Below are 25,148 nucleotides of genomic sequence, written 5' to 3'. Positions count from 1 at the left end.
ATGCCATATAGGGCTTAATGGGGGAAAAGGAAGGTTCAGTGATCAAATAAATTGGAAATTGTACATTCTAACATCTGTTTGGAGAACAACGAAAGCAGTGCAGCACCTAACCCTTCTTGAGTGCTTCCTGCGTATGCTTTAAGTACCACGTTCCACTCTTAGATTCTAAGGTGGAGTGAGCTTTGCCGAAGGAGGTTTGACTGCTAGAGGGAAATCAGGGTAGTTTCCAAAGTAAATGAGAACGGATGCAGATTTAAATAGTTGAGACTCATGCCACAATGTACCTGATGGTTTTCTCATTCTGCAACTGCCTGGTGCCTGGTGACCTTTGTCAGTGGTTTCTTCTTGTTGACTCTAGGGCAGGAATCCCTGCTTCTGTCTGCTTTATGGGATTGTTGACAGTAAATGAGTATGAAGTGCTTTGGGCTCTGTAGAAGAAAGATGCTTTTGAAGTTCAAGGTCTTCATAATGTCATGTCAAATATCTAGAGTTCCTTCAATTTAGTTAACATCGAAAAATGAACATATATCCTTTTAGGACAGATTAAATACCTTTAGCTTACGCAGGAGAGGAAAGGAAATGTATCTAAAAAGTGTTTACTGCTCTCAGGAGACATATCTTCAAGTTCTTATGGGTTGCACTGAGATGACTGGTGACAATCCTCGAGTAACATTGTTATGGATTTTATAGAAGACTGTGGAAAATGAGACTGTGTTTGCTTGTATGGGCTTATCCTTTTGAAGCCCAGTTATCTGGGGCATACGTCCGTGGAAATACTGTCATTAAAAAACAATTTCTTTAAAATTAGGGTCGGAGGAGCATATTAGGTAAAAATCCATTCAGTTGGAAATGACCAAAAGTCCAACTACAGCAACAAAGGAGATTTATTCGTTCATTTAGGTGAAGAGTCCACATCCTTTTGGACTTGCTTTGAGTGTCATGGTTGGATTGACCATGGGCCTAGAGTTATCATCATGTACCTGATTTCTCATCCAATCCACTCTGCCTTCATGGTGTTATGTCACCTTTAGACTGTTGCTGGTTCCACTTCGCGATGATAAGATGTCTGCCAAATATTCCTGGGGCTGCTTATTCTCTCCTTCATGTGGTGTGAGAGAGAGAGAGAGAGACTGATTTCTGGAAGCTCTTCCACGGTAGCAAAGGAGAAGCTCAAACCGTTCTTATTGGCCACACTTAAGTCATGTTCCATTCATGAGCCACTGCATGTGATGAAGGAATGGGTTTTAGGCTGATTAGTATAGACACCAGCACCATGTTCCACGCCTGAATTCTAAGGGGGACTGAACTTCCCCAAAGGAGGTAGGAAACCTAGAGGAAAATCAGGGTAGTTTCCAAAGTGAGAATGGATGCAGATTTAAATAGTTAAGACTCATGACACAATTGACCTGATAGTTTTCTTGTATTCTCATGTTAGCAGTTATGTGTGAAACTGGCTTTTTAATGAATAAACGACTAGATCAAGGTTTAACTTGTAAAGGATTTGGTTCCAGGTTCCTCTCTGTTTCTTAGTAGTAGAGGCTAGACTAGACCAAATTGAAGGATTCTCTTTCTCTGCGCTTTTTGAAAAGTCTTGGTGTTTGGTTTTTGAATTTGTAAAGCATTAAGTTGAATCTGTATCTGGCCAGTGGTTTTCTATTCCAAATGCCTTTTGGATGAGTCAGTGTGAGGTTTCATTAGGGCAGTATAAATTACCCTCACTTTTTTTCTTTTTTTCTCTTCTTGATCTCAGTATGACTGCTCCTTATTTCTGACATTGAGCCTCATGTTTTAATAAATAAAAGATATCTGTTTTCACATGGATCTCCTAAGTGTCCAACATTACATTTTATCCTACAAAAATTACACCACTGACAAAAATAAAATAGTTAATCTTGAAAGGCATAAATAACAAGAATGGTGGTGGTAGCCAGAAGTTACTGAGTGCTGACTGTGTGCTGGGTAAGCACTCTGCTAAGTGCTTTATTTGCATTGTTCTGTTTATTCATCACAGCAACCCTGTGAAGGAGATGCTGTCATTACCTCTGTTTTGAAGATGAGAAAACTGAGGTTAAATAAGGTTCACAGGGCTGCATAGACAGGCAGTGGTGGAGCCAAAACTTGAGCCCAAATCTCTTTCATTCTGGGACCTGTCTTCTTAACCACTATTTTTTTTCTGTTTTTTTTTTTTTAATTATTATACTTTAAGTTTTAGGGTACATGTGAACAACGTGCAGGTTTGTTACATATGTATACATATGCCATGTTGGTGTGCTGCACCCATTAACTCGTCATTTAGCATTAGGTATATCTCCTAATGCTATCCCTCCCCTCTCCCCCGACCCCACAACAGTCCCCTGTGAGTGATGTTCCCCTTCCTGTGTCCATGTGTTCTGATTGTTCAATTCCCACCTATGAGTGAGAACATGCAGTGTTTGGTTTTTTGTCCTTGCGATAACCACTATTTTCTGTCTCAGAAAAGCCACGATACTTTGAGTCTGCTACATACCTAATGCTAAGTTTAAAATTACTGGAAAGTTGCATTATGTCTGTAAATTCTTCTGCAGTTAGTGCTTCTGTATACTACTAGTGGTAGAAGATTGAAAGAGAACACTTAATACCTTGGACCTTGGAAAAACTTGACCCAGAAGTCTTTCACCAAAAATTTGCATTTACTTGAATAGCCAAAGCAATTTTGAGAAAGAAGAACAAATTTGAAGGACTCACACTTTCTGGTTTCAAAACACATTACAAAACTACAATAATCACAACAGTATGGTATTGACATAAAGACACACAAATAGACCAGTGTAATAGAATAGAGAGCTCAGAAGTGAACCCTTGCATATATGGTCAAATGATCTTTGACAAGGGTGCCAAGATGATTCAATGAAGTAAGGACAGTCTCTTCATCAAATGGGATTGGGAAAACTAGATAGATGCAATGGAATGAAATTGGACTCTTATCTTACACAATGTACAAATATTAAATCAAGATGGATTCAAGACCTAAATGTAAGACCCAAAACTATAAAACTCCTAGAAGAAGATGTATGGAAAAAACATAATGGTATTGAACTTAGCAATGATTTTTTGTATGGAACACCAAAAGCACAGGCAACAAAAGAAAAAATTGACATAGGACAGTCTTCTAGGTGCTAGAAAAAAAAAGAAAACAGACGAATGCTACTCCATTAAACTTAAAATCTTTTGTGCATCAAATGACACAATCATCAGACTGCAGAGGCAAACTACAGAATGGTAAAAAGTACTTGCAAATCATATATCTGATAATTGGTTAATATCCAGAATGCATAAAGAACTCCCACAACTCAATCACAAAAAATAAAATAACCTGATTAAAAAATTGGCAAAGGACTTTAAGAGACATTTCTCCAGAAGTGGTATACAGATGACCAACAAGCACGTGAAAAAGTGCTCAGTGTCACTCATCATCTAACAAATGCAAATCAGAACCACAGAGAAGTATCACCTCATACTCATTAGGATGGCTACTATTAAAGAAAAATAATGAGTGTTGTTGAGGATGTAAAGAAAGTGGAACTCTTGTGCACTGTTGGCGGGATTGTAAAATGATACAGCTGCTACGGAAAGGAGCATAGAGGTTCATAAAAAATTAAAAACAGTAATCCCAGCACTTTGGGAGGCCAACGCAGGTGGATCACTTGAGGCCAGGGGTTTGAGACAACTCTGGGCAGCATGGCGAAACCCCATCTCTACTAAAAATAAAAAATTTAGCTGGGCATGGTGGCACACACCTGTAGTCCCACATACTTGGGAGGATGAGGCGTGAGAATTGCTTGAACCCTGGAGGCAGAGGCTCCAATGAATGGAGATCACGCCACTGCACTGCAGCCTGGGCAACAGAGTGAGACTGTGTCTCAGAAAAACAAACAAACCTCCCTCTCATGTGATCCAGTAATCCCCGTTTTGTGTGCGTATATATATATATCTCCAAAAGAATTGAAAGCAGGGTCCTATAGATAATTGCACATCCATGTTCATAGTTGTGCTAGTCACAATAGCCAAGAGTGGAAGCAACCCAAATGTCCATCAGCAGATGAATGGATAAACAAAATGTGCTACATACATACAATGGAGTATTATTCAGCCTTAAAAAGGGAGGAAATCCTGTCATATGCCATGCTACAACATAGATGAATCTTTAGGACATTATGGTAAGCTAAGTAAGCCAGTGACAAGAAGGTAAATAGTATATGAATCCACTTACATGACTCTACATGTAGAGGAGTCAAACTCATAGAGACAGAAAGTACAATGGTGGTTGCTAGGGGGAGGGGGTAGTGGGAAAAGGGGAGTTGGTATTTAATGGGTATAGCGCTTCAGTTTTGCAAGATGAAAAAGTTCTGGAGATCTCTTGCACAACACTGTGAATGGAATTAACATCAATGAACTGTATATTTAGAAATGGTTAAGATGGTAAATTTTATGTAACATGTTTGTTTATTTGTTTTTTACCACAATTAAAAAAGTTTCACATTTATCACCTGGTACTAATTTTACTACTTCATTGAGTATTTCAACATCTTACTTGATGTTGCAAACCCCAAGGCCACAGGCTGAATGTGGCCCATGGACAATCAGTTTTTGAGAAATGTGAAATAGTGGTCAATATTTTTTTAAAATTAGGAACTTTCACATCAAAACCCCTATATCTTGCTTCTCTTGGAAAACTGGAAAATCTGGAAATTCCAAGTCCCTAGTCTGTCCAATCAACAAATGGCTGGAGCTGAGGAGTAGCACCCCCCTTTCAGACCTGGGCGTGAAATTCAGATTCATTTCTCTCACTCTCGAATTTCTCATACAAGACCCAAGTCCTCGTGCAGATATACTAACTTCCTGGCCACAGTATTTGTAGGTTTAATATATGAAACTTCTTAATTCCAAATGCATCCAATAATAATAGACTGTAGATGGTGGATGCTCTGCGAGCCCCCACACTAACTTCTTTTTAGAGACACTGATCTCTAGGTTTCTGCTTCTCTTTGAGGTCCTAGAGTTATAATGTCTGTATTTCCATATGAACAAATATAGTCCCAATGCCCTTTTTTCTTCTGCCATTTTGCGTACAGCAAATGTTGTCCTGCAAGTCATGTTCTAAATATAGATGTGTTAAATTTCAAATGTGAAAGTTTTTGAAGGGTCTAAAGCCAGTTTGCTAATCAGGGAAATGCTGTGATTGGCGCCAGCACTTGCAGTCCCTGAGGGGGATTGTGAAATCTGGCCTCCGCAACTGTGATTCAAGTCTGGGATGAAAGAAAACTCCACGATCGCTGAAGAGCTCTCCAAGTTGTTTTCTTCTTAACAGGGTGGTGGTGGTGGTGGTGGTGGTTTGAGTGTCATAACATAGAAAAGATAAATACATGTCCCTGAGTTCATTTTACTAGTACTGGATTAATAGTATGGTAATAAATCATTATTTTGCAAGCAAAAACAACCATGTTTTGCAATTCTTTATGTGCAAGCTGTAAGAAAATGCCTGTCAATAGAAAGGAATCTAGAGACCCAGGACACTGCAGATCTCTTCATGGCAAGTTAAGAAGAATGGCTACTTATGCAAAACATAAAAACCTTGGGTGTTTGAAAGTTCAAACTGGCCCAGTTTTTTATCTTCTAAATCTTATTATTCTGTTGTTTTTCAAGATGGGGCTGGTGGCATCTAATGGCAAGTAGAAGCAAAATACTGGCATGCAGCAGTTGTGCATTTTTCAAAGTTATGCGCTGCATGACATCCCTGTGTGTGCATTTAAGTGTGTATGCAAGAAGCATTGTTAGAACTGCCTATATGTTTCATGCTGGGTCTGTTTCATTGGTGCAGTAGAACTTGGAAAATGCAGTGACATACTTTGAATAACAGTGAACAACAGTAGAGGAGGCCTTAGTTTCCAAGACTGGTGGAGCAGAGGTATTCAGAGAACTTTCTGGGAATGAGACTTGGATACTTAAGTTGCTGTGCCCTAAGAGTTGCTCCTTGAAGTGGAGACGGATGTGCTGAATCCTTATCTGTACTTGCCAGAAGTGAAGCTGTCATCTAGCACAGTTGGTGCCTCTGTTTTTGAAAAGAGATATGACTAGTTGATTCCATCACTATCTGATGCAGAATTTTCAAAGATGAGTAGTGGATCAGAGAAACGAAACAAAACAAAGCCAGTTGAACCCAACTGTGTTGCTAGCTGAAAGGGTCTGATAGTGAGCAAAGGGCCAGATGTTTGGAGTTGCTTTCTCCAATTTTATTTCACTGCTTTTATCCATTAAATTGGTCAACAGCAGCACTCACTGGTAAAAATAGGAACAACAGACTCAAGTTTTCCTGTGTGCTATTACAGTGATGCCCTTTCTTTTTTTCTTTCCTCTCTCATCTTGTTTTTTCCTTCCCTCCCTTCTTAAGCTCAAGCTTTGATTATATGATTTTTTAAATTCCAAAAGATAACGATAGTGTATAGATAAAATGTGGTTAATTTCTCTACTCACCATCCCTAATCCTACTCTTCTAAAGAAATCAATATTAACAGTCTGGTTTGTATCAACAATCCTTCCCCAAACCATGCAAATAAGATATGTATCTAGAGAAATTTGTTTTTCTAATTTTTACAAAAGTGGACTCGTTCTGTGTACAGAATCTTGTAACTTGACTTCCCTGGCATTATTTTATTGGCATCTCTCCAAATCAGTACATTTAGCTCAAAATCACTATTTTTAATGGCCAATTTTTTAATAGTATAGTTTTATCACAATTTATTCATAAAATTCCTTATTGATTGATTCCTCTGCCCCACTAAAAAGTTCCTCTCCTCCATTAAAAAGATAGCATTGCATATTTTAATTACACATACATATTTTTAAAGCTTTACCCTGTGTAATGTTTGAAGAGGAAAATTAAAGGGTTTGTAAATGTTTCATTTGCTTTGACTTATTACTTTAAATTTTTTCTTGTTTTATGAGCTAAAGTCTTTAGCTTTTTTTTTTAAACAGAGTCTCCCTCTGCTGCCCATGCTGAAGTGCAGTGGTGCAATCACAGCTCAGTGCAACCTCGATTTCCTGGGCCGAAGTGATCCTCCCAGTTTAGCCTCCTGAGTAGCTGGAACTATAGGGGCTTGCCACCACACCTGGCTAATTTTTTTTTAATTTTTTGTAGAGATGGGGTTTCGTAATGTTGCCCAGGCTGGTCTTGAACTACTAGGCTCAAGCAGTCTGCCTGCTTCGGCCTCCCAAAGTGTTGGGATTACAGGCGTAAGCCACTGCACCCAGCCAGATTTTCTAATTTGCTAATTTACCTCTTTGAATTTTTGCATTATAGCTATCTATGCTATATAGTGAAGGATTTCTCAAGCTCGGCGTTTTAGTCATTTTAGGTCATATAGCTCTTTGGTGTAGGGAGCTGTGCTGTGTGTTGTGGAACACGTAGCGTGTCTGGCTTCTACCCACTAGATGCTCATAGCATGCACCCTCTCCCAATGCTCAAGTTATGATGACCAAAAATGTCTCTAGTCACTGCCAAATGTTCCTTGGGTAGAAAAATTGCTCCTGTTGAGAACCACTCCTATAATGTATATAAGGTATATATTTAAAAACCCAGTTATGTGGAAGAACACTACTTTTCTTTATATATTCACCAACACTTGGCAACAGGAATGTAATGTCACATGCATTAGAAGTGAATCTCAGTATTGGGCCCCAAATAGTGAGCTTCATTTAGTTCCTGTGTACAAGCCAGCACTGGAATGATGTTCAGTTTATGCCATTTTAGTATCCATAATGGCACATAGACAACAGTGTCCTCATTTATAAGCTGTGCTATCTAAATCAGACAGTTTGAATATTTTCTGGCTGTGGTGGGGCAACACCTACTCAAATGAGGCAGGAATGCCATTTGTGTCTGACATCATTTTCTTCGACTGGGATTTGAGCAGTTCACGAGGCACACGCACATTGTCCCACCCATGTCACCCCAGCTATATGAAGTGTATAGGAGGCAGTGGCATCCGGGTAGCCAACCACCTCTTTCCTCTCCTAGTATCTTTTCTACAGAGTCTCCCCAGCTTCTGGCCTCAAGCAAAATAGCCCCCTTGGGAAGATCACTGAGGGAAACTGCTGTTTCCACATATTCTATAATCTTTTTCTGTGAAAAGGTGAGCTATATATATAATTCTTTTTTTTTTTTTTTTTTTTTTTTGAGTCGGAGTCTCGCTCTGTCACCCAGGCAGGCTGGAGTGCAGTGGCACAATCTCAGCTCACTGCAAACTCTGCCTCCCGGGTTCACGCCATTCTCCTGCCTCAGCCTCTCGAGTAGCTGGGACTACAGGCGCCCGCCACCACGCCCGGCTAACTTTTTTTGTATTTTTATTAGAGACGGGGTTTCACCATGTTAGCCAGGATGGTCTCGATCTCCTGACCTCGTGATCCACCCGCCTCAGCCTCCCAAAGTGCTAGGATTACAGACATGAGCTACCATGCCCGGCCATATAATTCTTTAAGTTTCTTCACATTTATAGGTGGCTATTGTGGTTGGTTTGCTTAACGAAATAGGGTGTGGTGTTATGTATCTGAACAAAGCTGGGCATCAAGCCCTTCATCAGAAATGTGACCCCTTATTAAAGCATTGTTTTTTGTTTTTGCAAAAAGTCAGATGGCTTTATGTTGTTTGACTTGGTGCCTTTTCCAAATAGATGACTGTAAGATGACCTGATGATCCTATGGACTGGGCTATAAACTTTGTGCATCTCCCTTCTTGTGCCTTAATGGCAAGGTAAGATGCTGGAGAACCAATTCTCATGTCCTTGGTTGGCATTTTAATCGTGATAGCTTGGTCATCAGGGTAATGGCAACCCGTTAAAATTCACCTGCATTAAAAAAATAGCAATGTCATCCAGGCTGCTTTGCATTTGTGATTTGTTTATTTATTTATACACAGATACACACCCATGTAGCTACTGCCCAGGTCAAGAATTAGGACATTTCCAGCACTGTAGAAGATTCCCTTTTCCTCATCTTAGCCAGTAAGCACTTCTCAAAAGAATCCACTAGTCTGACCTCAGTCACTCTGACTTAGCTTTGTCTATTCTTGAACTCCATGGAAATGGAATCAAATAGTATTTGTTCTTTTGTGACTAGCTTTTTCAGTCTAACAGTATAGCTGAAATACATTCGTACTGGGACATGTAACAGTAGTTTGTACTTTTTGATGCTGTGTGTGTGGTAGGCTCTGTATGAATAATTTATTCAATCTTTCTACTCATTATGGTGGGCATTTGGGTTCTTTCCTAGGTGAGGATATGAGGAAAAAAGCTGCCCTGAATATCCCTGTACATGTCTTCAGTGGATGATGTATTTTCTTTTGGGTAAATACTTGGGAGTGGAATGGTTAGCTCATCTTTTGATAGATTTATTCTTAGTTATTTAAATGTTTTGGTGCTGTTGTAAACAGATTTTCTTTTAAAATTTTAATTTTCTCCCAAGCGATGTATTATGTTTTCATTTGCAAACTAGTATATTTTTATAGATGCCATGAAACATGCATTAAAATTAATATTTGCCTCTTTTTAAGAGAGCCTGATATAGAACACTTCCAATTTTTAAAAAAAGTATGGAAAATTACATGATAACTGTTGATATAAATATTGCATTTGGTTTTTAAAAAACAATGAACTATCTTACATTATTTAAAAATAAATCTAGGCTGGGCATAGCGGCTTATTCCTGTAATCTTAGCACTTTGGGAGGCCGAGGTGGGAGGATCTCCTGAGCTCAGGAGTTTGAGACCAGCCTGGACAACATGACAAGACCTCATCTCTACAAAAATTTTAAAAATTGGCTGAGCATGGTGGTGTGTACCTGTGGTCCCAGCTACTTGGGAGGCTGAGGTGGGAGGATCGCTTGAGCCTGGGAGGTTGAGGCTGCAGTGAGTCCTGTTTGCACCATTGCACTCCTGCCTGGGTGACAGAGTGAAACCTGGTTTCAGCAAATAAAAGGTAAAAAATAAATCTAATTACAACATGCAAATATTTTCAAAATATTTCTCATACAAAGCTAATATATTAAATCAATCTAATTTCAAAGGCATGTATTTAAAAAATATAAGTATATAATACACGTTTTTTGATTATCTGTGATTTATTTTTGTTCATATGCATACCACAACATTTTATATAGGGGTCTTTTACATCATAAATCAAATCCATTGTTATGAAGCAACATTTTAATCTTTTGTTGCTATTTTTGTTTTTGTTTTTTGAGAAGGAGTTGCACTCAAGTCGCCCAGGCTGGAGAGCAGTGGCGCCATCTTGACTCACTGCAGCCTCCGTCTCCTGGGTTCAAATAATTCTCCTGCCTCAGCCTCCCGAGTAGTTGGGATTACAAGCATGTGCCACCACACCAGCTAATTTTTGTATTTTTAGTAAAGACAGGGTTTCTCCATGTTGGCCAGGCTGGTCTTGAATTCCTGACCTCAGGTGATCTGCCCACCTCGGCCTCCTAAAGTGCTGCGATTACAGGCATGAGCCACCGCACCTGGCTTCTGTTGCTATTTTTAAAGATTGTGTTTAGTTTGTATTCATTTTAGAACTATGGCAAAGCATTCTTTCTTATTTAGAAAAGGGAATCTAATCTGAAAGGATTTTTTTTTCTTTTAGTGCCTATGAGGAATTTCCTAAATAGTTTTTCAGGTAGTAAAACATTTAAAGCTGCTTGAATGCACAGCAGTTTGTGAAGCGTACAAACACCGTCTTTCTAAGATAGTCATAAAACATAACCTGGGACAGAGTGATTTGTTAGGCCATATCTATTGCCTTGACAACAAACTGAACATTTCAAAATACTTGAGCAAATGCCACCAACAAGTGATGTGTAGGGGTTAAGTGGTTAAAGCAGAAGCACCAAGACATGTTTGTATGATAAAGGTTGCAGAAACCGTACCCATTTTATAGGAGACTTTTATTGCAGGTTTTCTAACTCTAACATAAGCTAAATACATTAGCAAGGAGAACATCTACTATTCTAAGTTTATAAATTATTTTTAATGGGAGTATGCAGGGACTTGTATCATAATTTAGTCCAGAGGGTATACCTCTAATTCGCTCCCTTCAAGCCAATTTAATGCCACATGTGGATGGAAAATTGTATTACACCTATCACAGGTGCTGAAGGTCAGAGTGATACAGGAAACCTAAAATACCAATCTTTGTGCTCAAGGAGTTTGTTTGTTTGAGTTTTTTAACCTGTGTTCTCAGATTGTACATATTCAGAGAGGTATTTTATTTTTTGTCTTGATGGAAATTTCTACAAATCATATAAATGAAGATTTATTATAGCATCTACTGTTACACTAAAAATCATTTATTAAATATTTTCTGGGAATGAATGGATTGCAGAAGAGAAATGGATTCTTTTGGCCAGACAGGAAGGATTTTCTATTTTGGTGGACTAAAAAATAAATAAATAATAAAATATTATTTCTGCCTTAGATTTTGAAGGGGGATAGGTGTGATGGTGGAGTAATTAAGAATCTCGAGAGCCCATTTCACTCTTTTCTGTTTTCTTGAATTCTCATAGTTTAATATTGTCCTCTTTGGTTGAAAGCAACATCTATTTTCAGTCTTGATTTTAAAATGCTGACACTTTGGCTGTACATTTTGTGAAGAAGAATACGATTCCCCAAGATGACTTGATTGTCAAAGTCATTTCTTCCACCGATGTTGGCGGAAATACCCAACATTTTTCATCTATAACCAAGGTTATCTTTATCTTTTTGCAGTCAGTGCCATGGTAACAGGTAGTGATACAAATCTGGGACCCCTGAGTGCCATGGGTCAGAGATTACAATAAAAACATAAATGTTGGTTGCAGAAGCAACGTACATTTTAGATTTTTATGGAGGGCTTTAAACTGATCACAGATAAAGTGGTGACTCATAGTTTTCATTTTTGATTAATCAGCATCCAAATTGAAGAGGAAAATCCATCCAGAATTTTTTGTTGGCTTCAGTGGATCTGAATCCCAGCACTCTGACTCTGAGCTGGGATATATGTACCTAGCTTAGGCCTGTAACTGATCTGGTTCTGCCTCAGTCTCCCCATGTGTAAAGTGGGGATAATGCTACCTACGTCATGAACTTGGGAGGATTAAAAGCCCAGTTGATAGAAATGTGCCTAGCAGAGTTCCTGGCTGTATAGTAGCTGATATTCTTATTATTTTTATAGTGAGGAAACCATGTTGTATTAGTGGAAGCCAGGCAGATCGACTTTACTGAATTCCTGCTGTATGTTTATGTCAGCTGCACAGTCTTGGCCAAGTAATTTAAGTCACTTAGTCCCCTTGGAGTCTTGGTTTTGTCACATGCAAAATGGGGGTCATACTATTTATCGTTCAGGGTTGTTGTGAGGAAAACACAATATATTTAAAGTGCATAGCATGGTTCCTGGCACCTAATAAGCATTCAGCAAGTGATAGCTGCTACTATTATTATGATTGTGGTTGTTATTATCATTTTCATGATTAGACTGTGTGTCCACATCTCAGTATTTTTGCTGCTATTTTCATAGCCCAGCTACTATCATCTCTCTGTGGATTATTGCAATAGCCCTCTAACCCTTTCCCCTGTGTTTCTATAAAGACCCAAATGGTCTGGCCTTTGCCAACCTCCCTGGTCTCCCACATTGCCTCCCCATAGTGCTTTAGCAACAGTGGACTTCATTCATTCCTGCAAATGCATTATACTCCTTCCCTGCACAGGGCCTTTGCATATGCTGCTTTTTCTTCTTGGAATAGTCTGATCTCTTTCTACCTCTCCTTCCACCCTTTCACTCTCCTACTCATCCCTTGTTAATACACTCATGGGTCCTGGTACATCACCTTCATTTTGCCTTGTACTTAATTACTTAATTTGCTTGTCCTTTTACATTTATTTGTGTGATCATTTGATGAGTTCTATGTCCCATCCTAGACTCTGATGCCCTAGGTTCTGATACAGCAGAGGGAGCTTCAGACTTGGATTACCATGGTATGTTTCTTTAGTTCCCCAACACACTCATTTGTTGTGGGAGTGAGTGAATAAATGAATGAACGATTATGATGATAATCTGATGATAATATAAAATATCTGGGCAACAATTGAGGAGATAGAAGAGGTTGTAGGATGTGAGGTTCATCCTTGGGAGAATGCATAGTGAGAAGGCAGATTTGCTAATGATTTGGGACACCAGTGAGGAAAAATGGTGTGTCCGTGCAGGAGGACGAATGGTTAAATGAAGAAATGCAGGGAGGGAGGAAGAAGCTGAGCAGGAAATAGTTGTGGAGTGTTGGAAAGAGGAAATAACTGGGAAGTGACCTGACAGAAAATTGGGCATGTATTTCCTTTGCTACAGTTTTTATTTCTCTGATTTAAGCATTGTCACATTGGCTCTTTTTTGTTGTTGTTGTTTTTAAGTCTGATTTACAATATTCTTTTTACCTGTAGGATGCCACGTCTATCTATCTACACAAAGTTATACACCCAAAACGGGCAAAGACACAGTAGCAGTTTAGCCTTTGTCTGTCTTCCTTTCCTAGGAGAAATGCCCCCTCCCTTTAAAACAGTTTCTTTCACTGTCTTATTTCTTTGGTCAAAAATCCACTGGTTTTTTTTTTTTTTTTTTTTTTTTTTTTTTTTTTTTTTTTTTTTTTTTTGTAGTTCTCTACTCTGATGTAATCTCGTTAGTATGCTCTTAGGGTAAACTGTTTCTCATTGTTTAAAGTTTCCAGCATTGGTTTCTCATTTTTGTTGTTTGTGTCACTGAGGAGAGAGCAGGGGGGTTTTCACAAAGAAACCTATACTGGGACAACTGTCAGGTGCTGTGTGGTTATAAGGGGTGAGGAACTAAATAAACATCTATAAATTTAGTGTTTTTCAGTCTCTACATTTTTCTTTTAGCGTAATTTTAAATTGAGATGTAATTCACATAAATGAAATTTATCATTTTAACATGTACACTTCTGTAGTTTTTACTATATTCACTATGTTGTGTAGCTGTCACCATTATCTAATTCCAAAACATTTCCATCACCCCAGTAAGAAGCCTCGTACCTATTAGCAGTTAGTCCCAATTCCCCCGCTCGTATCCCATGGCAACCATTAATCTACTTTGTCTTTATGGATTTGCCTACTGGACATTTCATATAAATGGGATTATACATTATGTGGCCTTTGATGTCTAACTTCTTTCCTTAGCATAATATTTTTAAGATTCAGCCTTAAAAGGAATGACCTTTTTATGGTCATTCCTTTTTATGGACAAGTAATATTCCAGTGTAGGGATATACCACATTTTGTTTATTCACTCTTCAGTTGATGGACATTTGAATTGCTTCCACTTTTGCCTGCTATGAACTTTCTTGTACAAGTTTTTGTGTGAACATATGTTTTGAGTTCTCTTGAATATTTACCTAAGAGTGGAATGGCTGGGTCACATGATTAAACATACCATAGATCATCACATGGTATGTTTAATCTTTTAAGGAGCTGCCATGCTGTTCTTACAGCAGCCAAACCACTTTACATTCCCACCAGCAATGTGTCAGGGTGCCTGTTTTTCCACATCCTTGCCAATACTTGTTATTTTCAGTTAAAAAAAATTATAGCCATCCTAGTGTTGTGAAGTGGTCATTGTGTCTTTTTTATTCTTTTGTGGTGGCTCTTAGTGGCTTTAATTAGTTCCTTCCCCCTTTTCATTAAAAAAAAAGTGGATCTTGTTCTTGTCATTTTTATTAGCTCTAAATTTTGAATGGACCCTCTGTAGCACAGAGGAAATATAAAATAGAATTTGAAATACTACTTTATAATTGGGAAGCAGCATGCTTAGAGAAAGTGACTGAACCAGAAAAAGGCAGTTATGGCCTACAAATTAGGATTTATTCTACCAAAGGAGACCTCAAGTAAATATTCTTATGTATAAATTATAGAAACTTCTCATTATAGGAATAAAAGTCGAAAAAGGAAATTGAGGTAATAACAATTCCTCTTTATGGTTTGTTCTTTTCCCTGTGTAATTTTTTTTTTTTTTTTTTTTTAACCTTTAAACGCTGTTCCTTATATGCTGTTACCGTGAAGGTTGTTCATTTGTAGACTAATCTTGTAAGATCCTTGAAATCCTGTAGAAAAAGCTTGGCTGACATTAGCCAAGCTCATTTTGTATTCCATTGTTTTAAGTGGCTAAAATATCAGGACTAAAGGCCTGGAATTAAGAAGCTTAAATAATTACAGATTCCCTCTCCTCCCATTCATTAGATGTAATTTAGTACTGAGAAAAAATAAAATTACTGAACTTGGATTGAAGTTCAGCGGTCTTAAATCCTTCTAAAATTCTAAATATGACTTTTTCATTGTAAACTGTGACAATGCCAAATCAATAACAGTATAGTTTTCTTATATCCAGGGTCACCATCATCACCTAGAAATGTGTAATGAATACTTTATTTGTGGTCTCGGATTTCTAGGAACTTAACAGTTGAATATAGAGATCATTGATGCCAAGAGATATCAAGGGTTCTGAAGCATTTCTGCATTTACCAGGCAGCAGGAAGTCATTAATGATAAGATTGGAAGAGGCAACTGTGATATATTTTACATGGGGACTTTAAGAGACCATTTTAGATTCCATGCAGTAGGAAGGCATACCGAACTTTGATTATTCTTGGAAGAGAAAATTAAGAAAAATGTTTGAAGGAGACAAGTGTTTGTTGAGGGCCTACTGGGTGACAAACTGCATTGGAAAATGGGCTATAGAGTATGGTGAAGAGCTCAGGGCCTTGGAGTCAGATGACTTCAATTTGAATTTTGGCTATGACAACTGCTATTTGGGTGCTTATGGGAATAAGAGAACTGCAATCTACATGACTGTAGTGAGGATTGGAGGGAATCAAGCGATTTGTCCCTATTCCGTGCCTGGCATGTAATAGGCCCTCAATAAACATGGGTCTTATTATTGTCAGTATTGTCATTATTGTTATTTTTGTAATTTAATTACTACAACCATTACTTGAGGAAAGTGTATTGTACACATTTTTCATATGAGAAAACAAGGCTTAAGTAATCAAGAGATTTGCCTAGAGCAGTGGCTCTCACCTGAGGATGATTTTAGCTCCCAGGAGACATTGGGCAATGTCTGGAGAGCTGTTTTTGGTGGTCCCAACTGGCAGTGCAGGGCGTTACTGGCATCTCCTGGGCATAGGCCAGGGGTGCTGCCGAACATTCTGGAATGCATAGGACAGCCTCTGCAACAATGATCCAGCCCCAGATGTCAATCGTGCCAAGGCTGAGAAAGTCTGGCCTAGTGTCATGGACCTGCCAGATCAAGGAGCAGAATTTGAATTCTTTTCTGATTCATGCGTTTAGATGTTCTTTCTGAAACTATTCCATTCCTTCATGAAAATCCAGGGAGTAAAATAAAGTTAGTTTTTGGCAAGTCCCTTTAACTTTTCAGATGATATTCTGATGGCTTGAGACTCAAATATGGTGTCATAGCGTGGGTGACAGGCCAAGTACAGGGAAACTGAGGTGATGTGTGAGGGAACCGCCATCCGTTCATTATTCACCATTCATTTGTGTATTGAATCATTATTGATCATTAACTTCCCAAACACTTGGTGAGCACCTACTCTGTGCTAGTCCACAGTCCATATTCTTTTTTTTTTTTTTTAGACAGAGTTTGGCTCTTGTTGCCCAGGCTGGAGTGCAATGGTGTGATCTCGGCTCACCGCAACCTCCGCCTCCTGGGTTCAAGTGCTTCTCCTGCCTCAGCCTCCCGAGTAGCTGGTATTACAGGCATGTGCCACCATGCCCAGCTAATTTTGTATTTTTAGTAGAGACGGAGTTTCTCCACGTTGGTCAGGCTGGTCTCGAACTCCCGACCTCAGGCGATCTGCCTACCTCGGCCTCCCAAAGTGCTGGGATTACAGGGGTGAGCCACTGTGCCCACCCCACGTCCGTATTCTTATGCAGCTTCTGTTTTGCCAGCCAAACCTTACTGAGAAATGAAAGATAACATTTCTGACATGAAACATAAGAAATGAAAAATATGCTTCAGTGTACAAAAGTCCAGTTTATGAAGGTGTGTGTTTGGAGGCCTCACACTGATATTTGTTCATTTATTCATTGACTATTCAAAATACATTTGTACACTGCCGTCTTCTTGGGTATACCCCCTAAGAAACTCTGTTGTCTGTCTTTTCATAAACCCTGTGTTTAATGGCAGTTTTATCATTTCATTACAAGTAAAAATCCTTTCAGAAACAGGGGCTGTATTTTTCTGTGTCTCTGAGGACTTTTGGAGGTTAATGCTTGGAGAAGGAACTCTTCCTTGGACATTTCCTGAGCCCTGTGGTTTACTTTTAATAATTATTTTGGTATGAAATAGTTTGCTGGGTTTTGTGGTTAGTGTCATAAAGTACCTAATTTCCCTAAAGAAAAATAAAGCCTTGACCTATTAAAAAAAGATTGAATTGAATAAAAGTAAATCTAATTTTTTTAAGAAAGTGTCTATTATTGTAGAAATTTCTTTAATGACAGAAAACAAGCACATGTGTGTGCACACACATATACATCTCAAAACGATACATCTAAGGCCTTGCTTCTCAACAGTTTGTAATTTCCTCCTAGGAAGAAACAACAATTGCTGCTGCTGTTATTATTCTTATGAACTCCATTGATCTAATAACTCATGTTTTTTTTTTTTTTAATTAACCACAAATTTTCCCATAGTGAGGAAGACGTAAACAGTTTCCTTGATGTTGGGAAGTCCCTTTTTTAGAAGTGTATAGTCACCGCAAATTAGCTAGGCTGTTAATTTTTTTTTCTTCGTTTCTGTTCTTGTCTAAATAGAAGAAAGAATCCATGAAGCAAATGTATCCTGTGCTGTGCTTATGGAAGAACTTGCGGTTCAACACCACAAAACACAGTTTCCTTGGTCACTCCTTTGTAGTCTGAAATGTTTGAACAGTTTAATTGTATATGAAACGTCTAAATAGTTTAATTCTTTGACTCATGGGACAGCCAACTCTATGATCTTTCTGAAGTACTAAAAATACATGAACAGTTGTTATGACAGACAATGTAAGATTTTGTTTCTTGATCAAGTTCTGTTAGATTTCTCTTCTCTTTTTCCCTCCCCTCTGTTCCCCTCTCATCTCTTCTCTCTCGTTTCCCTCCCCTTCCTCTCCTCTACCCCCTTTCCCCTTTACTCCCTCCCTTCTCTCCTCTCCCCTACCCCCTTTCCCCTTTATTCCCTCACTTCTCTCCCCTCCCTTCTCAACCTTTTCCTCAACAGTTAATCTCTTTGAACCCTTTGCACCCTTTCGGGGCTGAGGCACCCTCTTTTATTCTGGCTTTTCCCTCTTTTTCCACATTCTTTAACACTTAACCTTTTCTCTCTATAATTCTTCCATGCCCAACATTTACTACATTTTTATGAATAAATCTCTTAAAATATACACTTGATATTAGGATGTTTATTCTTTTTACTTGAATTTTGGAAGGTTTATGTATGAAAGTGCAGTTAAGAATTGGTAGTTTCAAGATGCGGTTTGCTTTTGTGATATGAAAGCAAGAGTTTTTATTTGACTCTAACATGTATCATTTCAGTTTCTTTTTGTTCTGCTTTTGAGGGTCTCTGCAAGGTCTCAGAGTCCTGGAGGGGCAGAGATCATCTTAAGTGAGGGAGCTCTGAGTGAAGGAAGATCTGGGTGTTGGCTGTCTTGTGGAAGGTCAGCGTGATGACGTCTTTAGACTTCATCATGCTGAATCCTGTCCCTTGAATTTGAAAGGCTGTACAATAACTTTGTTCTGCTTATTAGAGCCATAAAACCACATTAAGGTATAGACAGAGGGCACAGCTCTTTCACACATGTATATTGCTAATGGTTCTGAATCTAGTTTTTGAATAAAGCTTGTCATTTTCTGGGTGTATTGTGGAGACATGGTATAGGAATCATTTGCTGACTCTTCATGCTCATTCTATGTAAACTAACAAGAACGAAGTCTACAATATGACATAATTTTGCCTTGTAACTTTTTCTCTGATCTTACAATTTTCCTTTGTCTTCCTAGCTAACCAATTTAAGTTAGGAAGATAATTGATCTATTGCCATGTGTTTCTTAACCTCCTCTCCATTTGTAATTCTTTCTTCTCGGTTGGAAGGAAACTAGCATTTAAAAATAACTAACATTTTGATGACCATTTACAATTTTATCTAAAATTTTAATGGTAACTTTGATGTTTTAAAGGTATTCCACACCTCAGAATCCTCCTCTAACTCTGAATTTTTAAGGACTTTTTCCTTGGGTGGAGCAAAAAAGAATGAGGCCTTCCCTGACCGTCTCATGCTAAATGACAGCTACCTGCTGGTTTCTTGGGATTTTTTGCAGTGATTAAGAACATTTGTGATCATGTATTTTAATCATCTGTATATTTGCTTATTTGTTGTTATCTTTTCTGCTATATATTACAAGGGCAGGAAGAATGTTAGTTTTGTTCACAATGCTCTAATATTTAATATGTGCATGGTATGTAACAGACACTCAGTAAATATTTGGTGAGTGAAAAAATGCATTTTTTGTTTAAATGACGAGGTTGTTCTTTGTCACTTAGGCTGGAGTGCACTGGCATGATCATACCTTATTGTAACCTCCAACTCCTGGCTTCAAGCAATCCTGCCTCAGCCTACGAAATAGCTAGGACTACAGGCATGTGCCACCATGTCTGGCGAATTTTTTAAATTTATTGTAGAGACAAGATCTTGCTATGTTTTCCACACTGGGCTCAAACTCCTAGCCTTAGGTGATCCTCCTGCCTTGTTCTTCCAAAGTACTGGGATTATAGGTATGAGCCACCATGCATGGCCAAAAATGCATTTTTAGAATAATGGATATAGAGCTATTATAACTTAGTCCATTTAATATAGACTAATTATGTGAAAATCTTCTTTGCAAAGCAGATTTTGGGTCCACGGTATCTGTTAGCAGAGCCATTTTTTTTTTTTTTGAGACAGAATCTCACTCTGTCTCCCAGACTGGAGTGCAATGGCATGATCTTGGCTCACTGCAACCTCTGCCTCCCGGGTTCAAGTGATTCTCCTGCCTCAGCCTCCTGAGTAGCTGGGATTACAGGCGCCCACCACTACGCCTGGCTAATTTTTGTATTTTTTTAGTAGAGACAGGGTTTTACCATGTTGGCCAGGCTGGTCTTGAACTCCTGACCTCAAGTGATCACCTGCCTCGGCCTCCCAAAGCGCTGGGATTACAGGTGTGAGCCACTGCACTCGGCCCATTTTACTACTTTTTAGCCGAAGAGTTGGTTTCCAAATGAGGAATTCATTTGATAATGAGAAGGGTTTTTTAACTTTGGGGGTCAAGAGCCAATTTATAATTTGAAGATAAAGGTCCTTTCCCCAGAAAAATGTAGTTAGACCATTACATATTTATGCATATAATCATAAGATTTATGGACCTTTAGAGGTGGGTCCTTGAACTCCAATACTAAGAACTCAGGCTAAGAACTCATATATAACCGTTCCACTTAATTTTTAGGTTGGGTTTGCAGCAATTTATGAGGATGATAATTCTTGCTGAAGATGAAAGACAAAAGTGTCAGATGCCTGGCGAGGACAGTGCTGTCCACTAAGGGGTTTAATTCTTGCCTCCATTCTTTCTGAGGCTTTTTAAATAAATAACAGGATTCTGATAAAGATTGAGCTTTTTCACTCGAGACTCCGTGAGCCTATGGACTCGTAATGAAAACCACAGTTATTGTTAGTTTATTTCCATGTGTAATTAAAGACAGGAAAAAAATACGAGCCAGTAAAATGAGTAACGCAAGGAAATTCTGATGCACAGCTTCCTTTTGAAGATGGTTTTACACATTCATTCCTGTCTAGTTCCCTGTTGAAGATTCTTATCTTGGCTGCGTAGATTGTTCAGAATTTTCACCCCAAAGGAAAACAACTAAACTGGTTTGTCTTTTCTTGGTGGGGGGAGCCCTCCAAGCAGGTATTCTGGCTGGGCTAGGCCATATTCTCTCTTAAGTTACATGATTTCACCTATCATATTGGTTGGTGGTCCTATTGCCTGATTTCTCTTTTATTTACAATTCCTGTGGTACATTATAGCTTTCTAGAGCCAGATTAAGAATGAGATAGTCTGCCCCCAACCCCAGGAATGCTTGGATGTTATTTTCTGGTCTTGGCAACCTAAGGATCTCTTAACTTCTTTAATCTGATTAATGGGGAACTCAGAACTATAGTTACAAAATAGTTCGCCTAAGCTATTACTGCTTTGATGGAATTAATGATCAAATATTGGCTAATGCCCAAAGCAGATTCATGAACTGTGCTTAATTTTACATTTCCCTTCCCAAAGGCAATTGTGGAACAAAGATCTTTTATGTTGGTTGAACCCAATTAATGAATGTAAATGTAATTTCATTTCTTCTACACCTATGGTTGAATTCGATGAGTCTTCCTTGTCTACAACAACGTCTATACAAATATCACTTTGTTTTTACTAAGTGAAGTTATTAAGGCATAACACTTTTCGTTGAACTTCTGTGGTGGATAAACCACTTTGATACCTTTATTTGGGTCAAAATGTTCTTTAAACAGCCTTTGAGGCACTGACCTCATCAAAGCAGTTAATTTTCCAATGACCCATTTTGGAGTAACATGGACACAATGGCAACTTCTCTGGAGTTGATCTAAAGTGTAGCATAGTTGGTAACTAAGCTTCGTGATTGCAAATGCCAGAGACTGTTAAGATTTGGTTGTATGTTTGATGATTCTGTTTGTTTAGCAGTTTGGTAGATGGGAAAGCTACTTGGTTGATCTTGGCTTTTTGCCTGATATACCTATGTATATATATAAATATAATATATAAATAATATATAGACTTAACAGGTCAGCCTGTTTTATAAATAAAAATGGGAGCATCGCTCAGAAAATGGCATAAGGAGTGAGACATAATATGTATTTATATATACATATATAAAATATAAAAATATAGATAGTATAATATATAATATAAAAATATATAGGCCGGGCACGGTGGCTCACGCTTGTAATCCCAGCACTTTGGGAGGCCGAGGCGGGCGGATCACGAGGTCAGGAGATCGAGACCACGGTGAAACCCTGTCTCTACTAAAAAATACAAAAAAATTAGCCAGGCGTGGTGGCGGGCGCCTGTAGTCCCAGCTACTCGGAGAGACTGAGGCAGGAGAATGGCGTGAACCCGGGAGGCAGAGCTTGCAGTGAGCCGAGATTGCACCACTGCACTCCAGCCTGGGTGACAGAGCGAGACTCCGGCTCAAAAAAAAAAAAAACAAAAACAAAAACAAAAATATATATATATGTATATATAAAATATAATATATAAAATTAGAGTGTTCTGTTACAAGATTGGTACTCATTAATAATTCAATCAATTTTAATGACTACTTGATATAGTTGTAAACGTAGTTGCAGGGCATTCAATGATGAACTAAAACCAGAATAACCATACAAGTTTTACTTCAGTTACATGCCTTTGAGAGTCAAGGGGGGCACTTTTAAGTATTCTAGGGCAGCAGGTATAAACTGGAACTATCTCAGGAAAGTTGAGATGAATGGTCACTGTAATTAAAGCATACATAGTCTCTGTCATGGGGCTTGCAGGCAACAGGGGAGACATAGACAAATCCAATAATCAGATAATAAATACCAATTTACAGCTGTAAAAAATGATAAAGTACATATAGTAAGAGGAGTTGATCTGGTCATGGGTTAGGGAAGGCCTCCCTAGGGAGGTAAAGTGTTTGCTGAGAGCTGGAAGAAGAGTAGGAGTGGAGTAGGGGAGAAGGGAGTATGGTGTGACCAAGGAATTGCCAGAAGACCGGGGAGACTCACTCATGGACATTAGAGCAGAGCCTGGTGAGGGAAGAGGCTAGGAAGCTGGGTAGGGTTCACACCATGCAGGACCTTGACCTCCCTGGGAAGGGTTTAGATCTTTACCCTAACTGCCATGGGAAGCCATTATAGATTTTAGTGGAGGAGGTGAGGGGGAGGGATTTTTAGATGGGTGAATCACATGATCAGATGTGCTTTGGGAAAAGATCATTTGGGCTGTAATGTGGAGAAGAGATTGAACAGGGATGGGTAGGGTGAAGTGGGGCTGGGGACAAAAGTAAGTTTGGGAACAGTGGTTCAGTGGCTTTGCATTAATCTAAGTGGGAGACTGATGACTTTAGAGTAGTCACAGTGGGGTGGAGTATATGGATAAACTTAAGAGAGATTTTGGAGCAAAACTCAACAGGACTCTTCCATACTTCAGAGTTTGGAAACAGACTTACAGTGAAGGAAGGATATTTAAAATTATTTTGTGCTCTCCTATAATAATATTACAGTTTTGTTGTGTCTGGTCAGCCTGTTTTATAAATAAAAATGGAAGTATTGCTCAGAAAATAGGATAAGGAATGGAGTGAATGTGGGGGAGAGTACAAAATTTTAAGTTGTTATGCAGGAGTTGAACTGTAGCATGATCTCAACCAGTATCGCTGTGTCACTGATTTCTTACCCTGATCTCTACTCAGTTAGCCTTTTGGACAGCAGGTGCAAGATATCATTTAGGATGCCAGAACAATAATCTTCTAAATAATACCCTGGTGCCTTGAAGGGGTTAAGGTATGGCTTCCCAGATGCTTTGTCTATGACCAGCCTGCATCTTAGACTTTGGGCCCAACCGGTAGACCACATGATTCTATAAGGCTGTTGCTCATGTTAAAGTATGATGTAATAAAGGTTATGAATTAAAAACAAAAACCTACAGGGTCACATGAGTGTATATAAACATCAATGAACTAAGTACATTTTTTTTTTTTTTTGGTAGAAGATTTGCTATTGCATATAACATAGCGTCAGGCTGACAATGGTATTTAAATGTAAATGTTAGCCAAGTAATGAGATGTTGTTGTTTGCTTCTTTTGTGGGCTTTGGATTCTTGTGTCATTCATTCTGCCCTTATTCATCTACACGGCTTTTAGCATTATGGCATTCTAAATTTCTAAAGATAATACCATGAACATTCTTCCAAAAATATTCTCAATTAAACAAGAAGCGGAGACTCTCATATGGGTCTCTCTTCTTTTGCTTCTCTCTTGAATCTTGACAAATTATGAAATTTCAACTCTAGTTTACACTTAGAGATTCTGTTTTCATTAGCAGTCTTTTTTGCTTGAGTTGAGGTGAGGAAGGATGTTGTTAGAAATTCTCCTTTTCACCTACTGGCTTTTCTTTTTCAGTTTTCTTGTATGTGCCCTAAGCTGAGTATTCATTTTAAGCACACTCATCTACCCTTGGTCCTCTGTCCTGAGCCTCATACTGACTGGCCAGAAAAACTGGATGTTATTTTTCAAAAGCTTAGTACAGATTTTGATATCTTGTTGCAGCATTTGATACTGAGAATGACTGAGGCCGGTGTTCAGGGATGATGCAGGTGGTTTTGATTACTAATTGCCAATTCATGTCTTTACAAAGCATTGTGTCATATTTTATCTTAAATGTGGTTGATTTTTTTTCCATTCATTTCTTAAATCTTTCACACTGAATTGGATAGGTTGTTGAAGTTCAAACTGAGTTTGCTGTAAGCTGGGTTCTTGGATTTCTGTCCAGTGTGAGCTTGGGCAGTCCAGGGATTTATTTGATGGCGATGTGCTCAGCTTTTGAAATTAAATAATAGAAGTAGGATTTAAAATAACTTTTTAACATACTAGTTTTGATCTTTTATCAAAAGATCAGTTTTGATTAGCTCCCTGAAAAGACGTGCAATTTCAACATTATCTGTGTGATAGGTGGAACACGTATATTGCTTTAAGTCTGCTAGTCTTATCTAAAAATCCTTATCAGTGACAAGGAAATAATAATGCCTACCTTCAGAGGCCACTGTGAGGGATAAATGAGGTAATTCATGCAGTTGTTCATTTGACAGATATTTACGAAGCATCTGCAGTGTACATGGGACTGGTGCTAAATAATGGAAATGACAGAGAATAAAATCAAGTCTTTGGCCTTCGTGGAGCTTATATTTTACCTAATATTTGTAAAATGCATGATAGATGATCAAT

The 25,148-nt window shown here is 38.5% G+C and overlaps 1 protein-coding gene across 6 annotated transcripts in view; it reads left to right on the top strand.

Annotated features, from left to right (window-relative positions):
• The window catches only part of MITF (melanocyte inducing transcription factor), a 235,766-nt gene that overhangs the window by 46,211 nt on the left and 164,407 nt on the right, over positions 1–25,148 (top strand). Inside the window, exon 1 of one of the 6 annotated variants that reach the window (XM_055259882.2) lies at positions 8,733–8,785. The exons of the other annotated variants lie outside the window; for them this stretch is intronic. Within the exon in view, the coding sequence (XP_055115857.2) occupies positions 8,733–8,785 (53 nt within the window). Of the gene's footprint in view, positions 1–8,732; positions 8,786–25,148 lie in introns of those variants that run through there. 6 annotated transcript variants of the gene reach the window in all.

This window comes from Symphalangus syndactylus, chromosome 21 (assembly GCF_028878055.3).
Source record: "Symphalangus syndactylus isolate Jambi chromosome 21, NHGRI_mSymSyn1-v2.1_pri, whole genome shotgun sequence".
NCBI lineage: Eukaryota > Metazoa > Chordata > Mammalia > Primates > Hylobatidae > Symphalangus > Symphalangus syndactylus.
The sequence above is the reverse complement of the archived record's forward strand: the minus strand, read 5'-3'. Positions and strand labels throughout refer to the sequence as shown.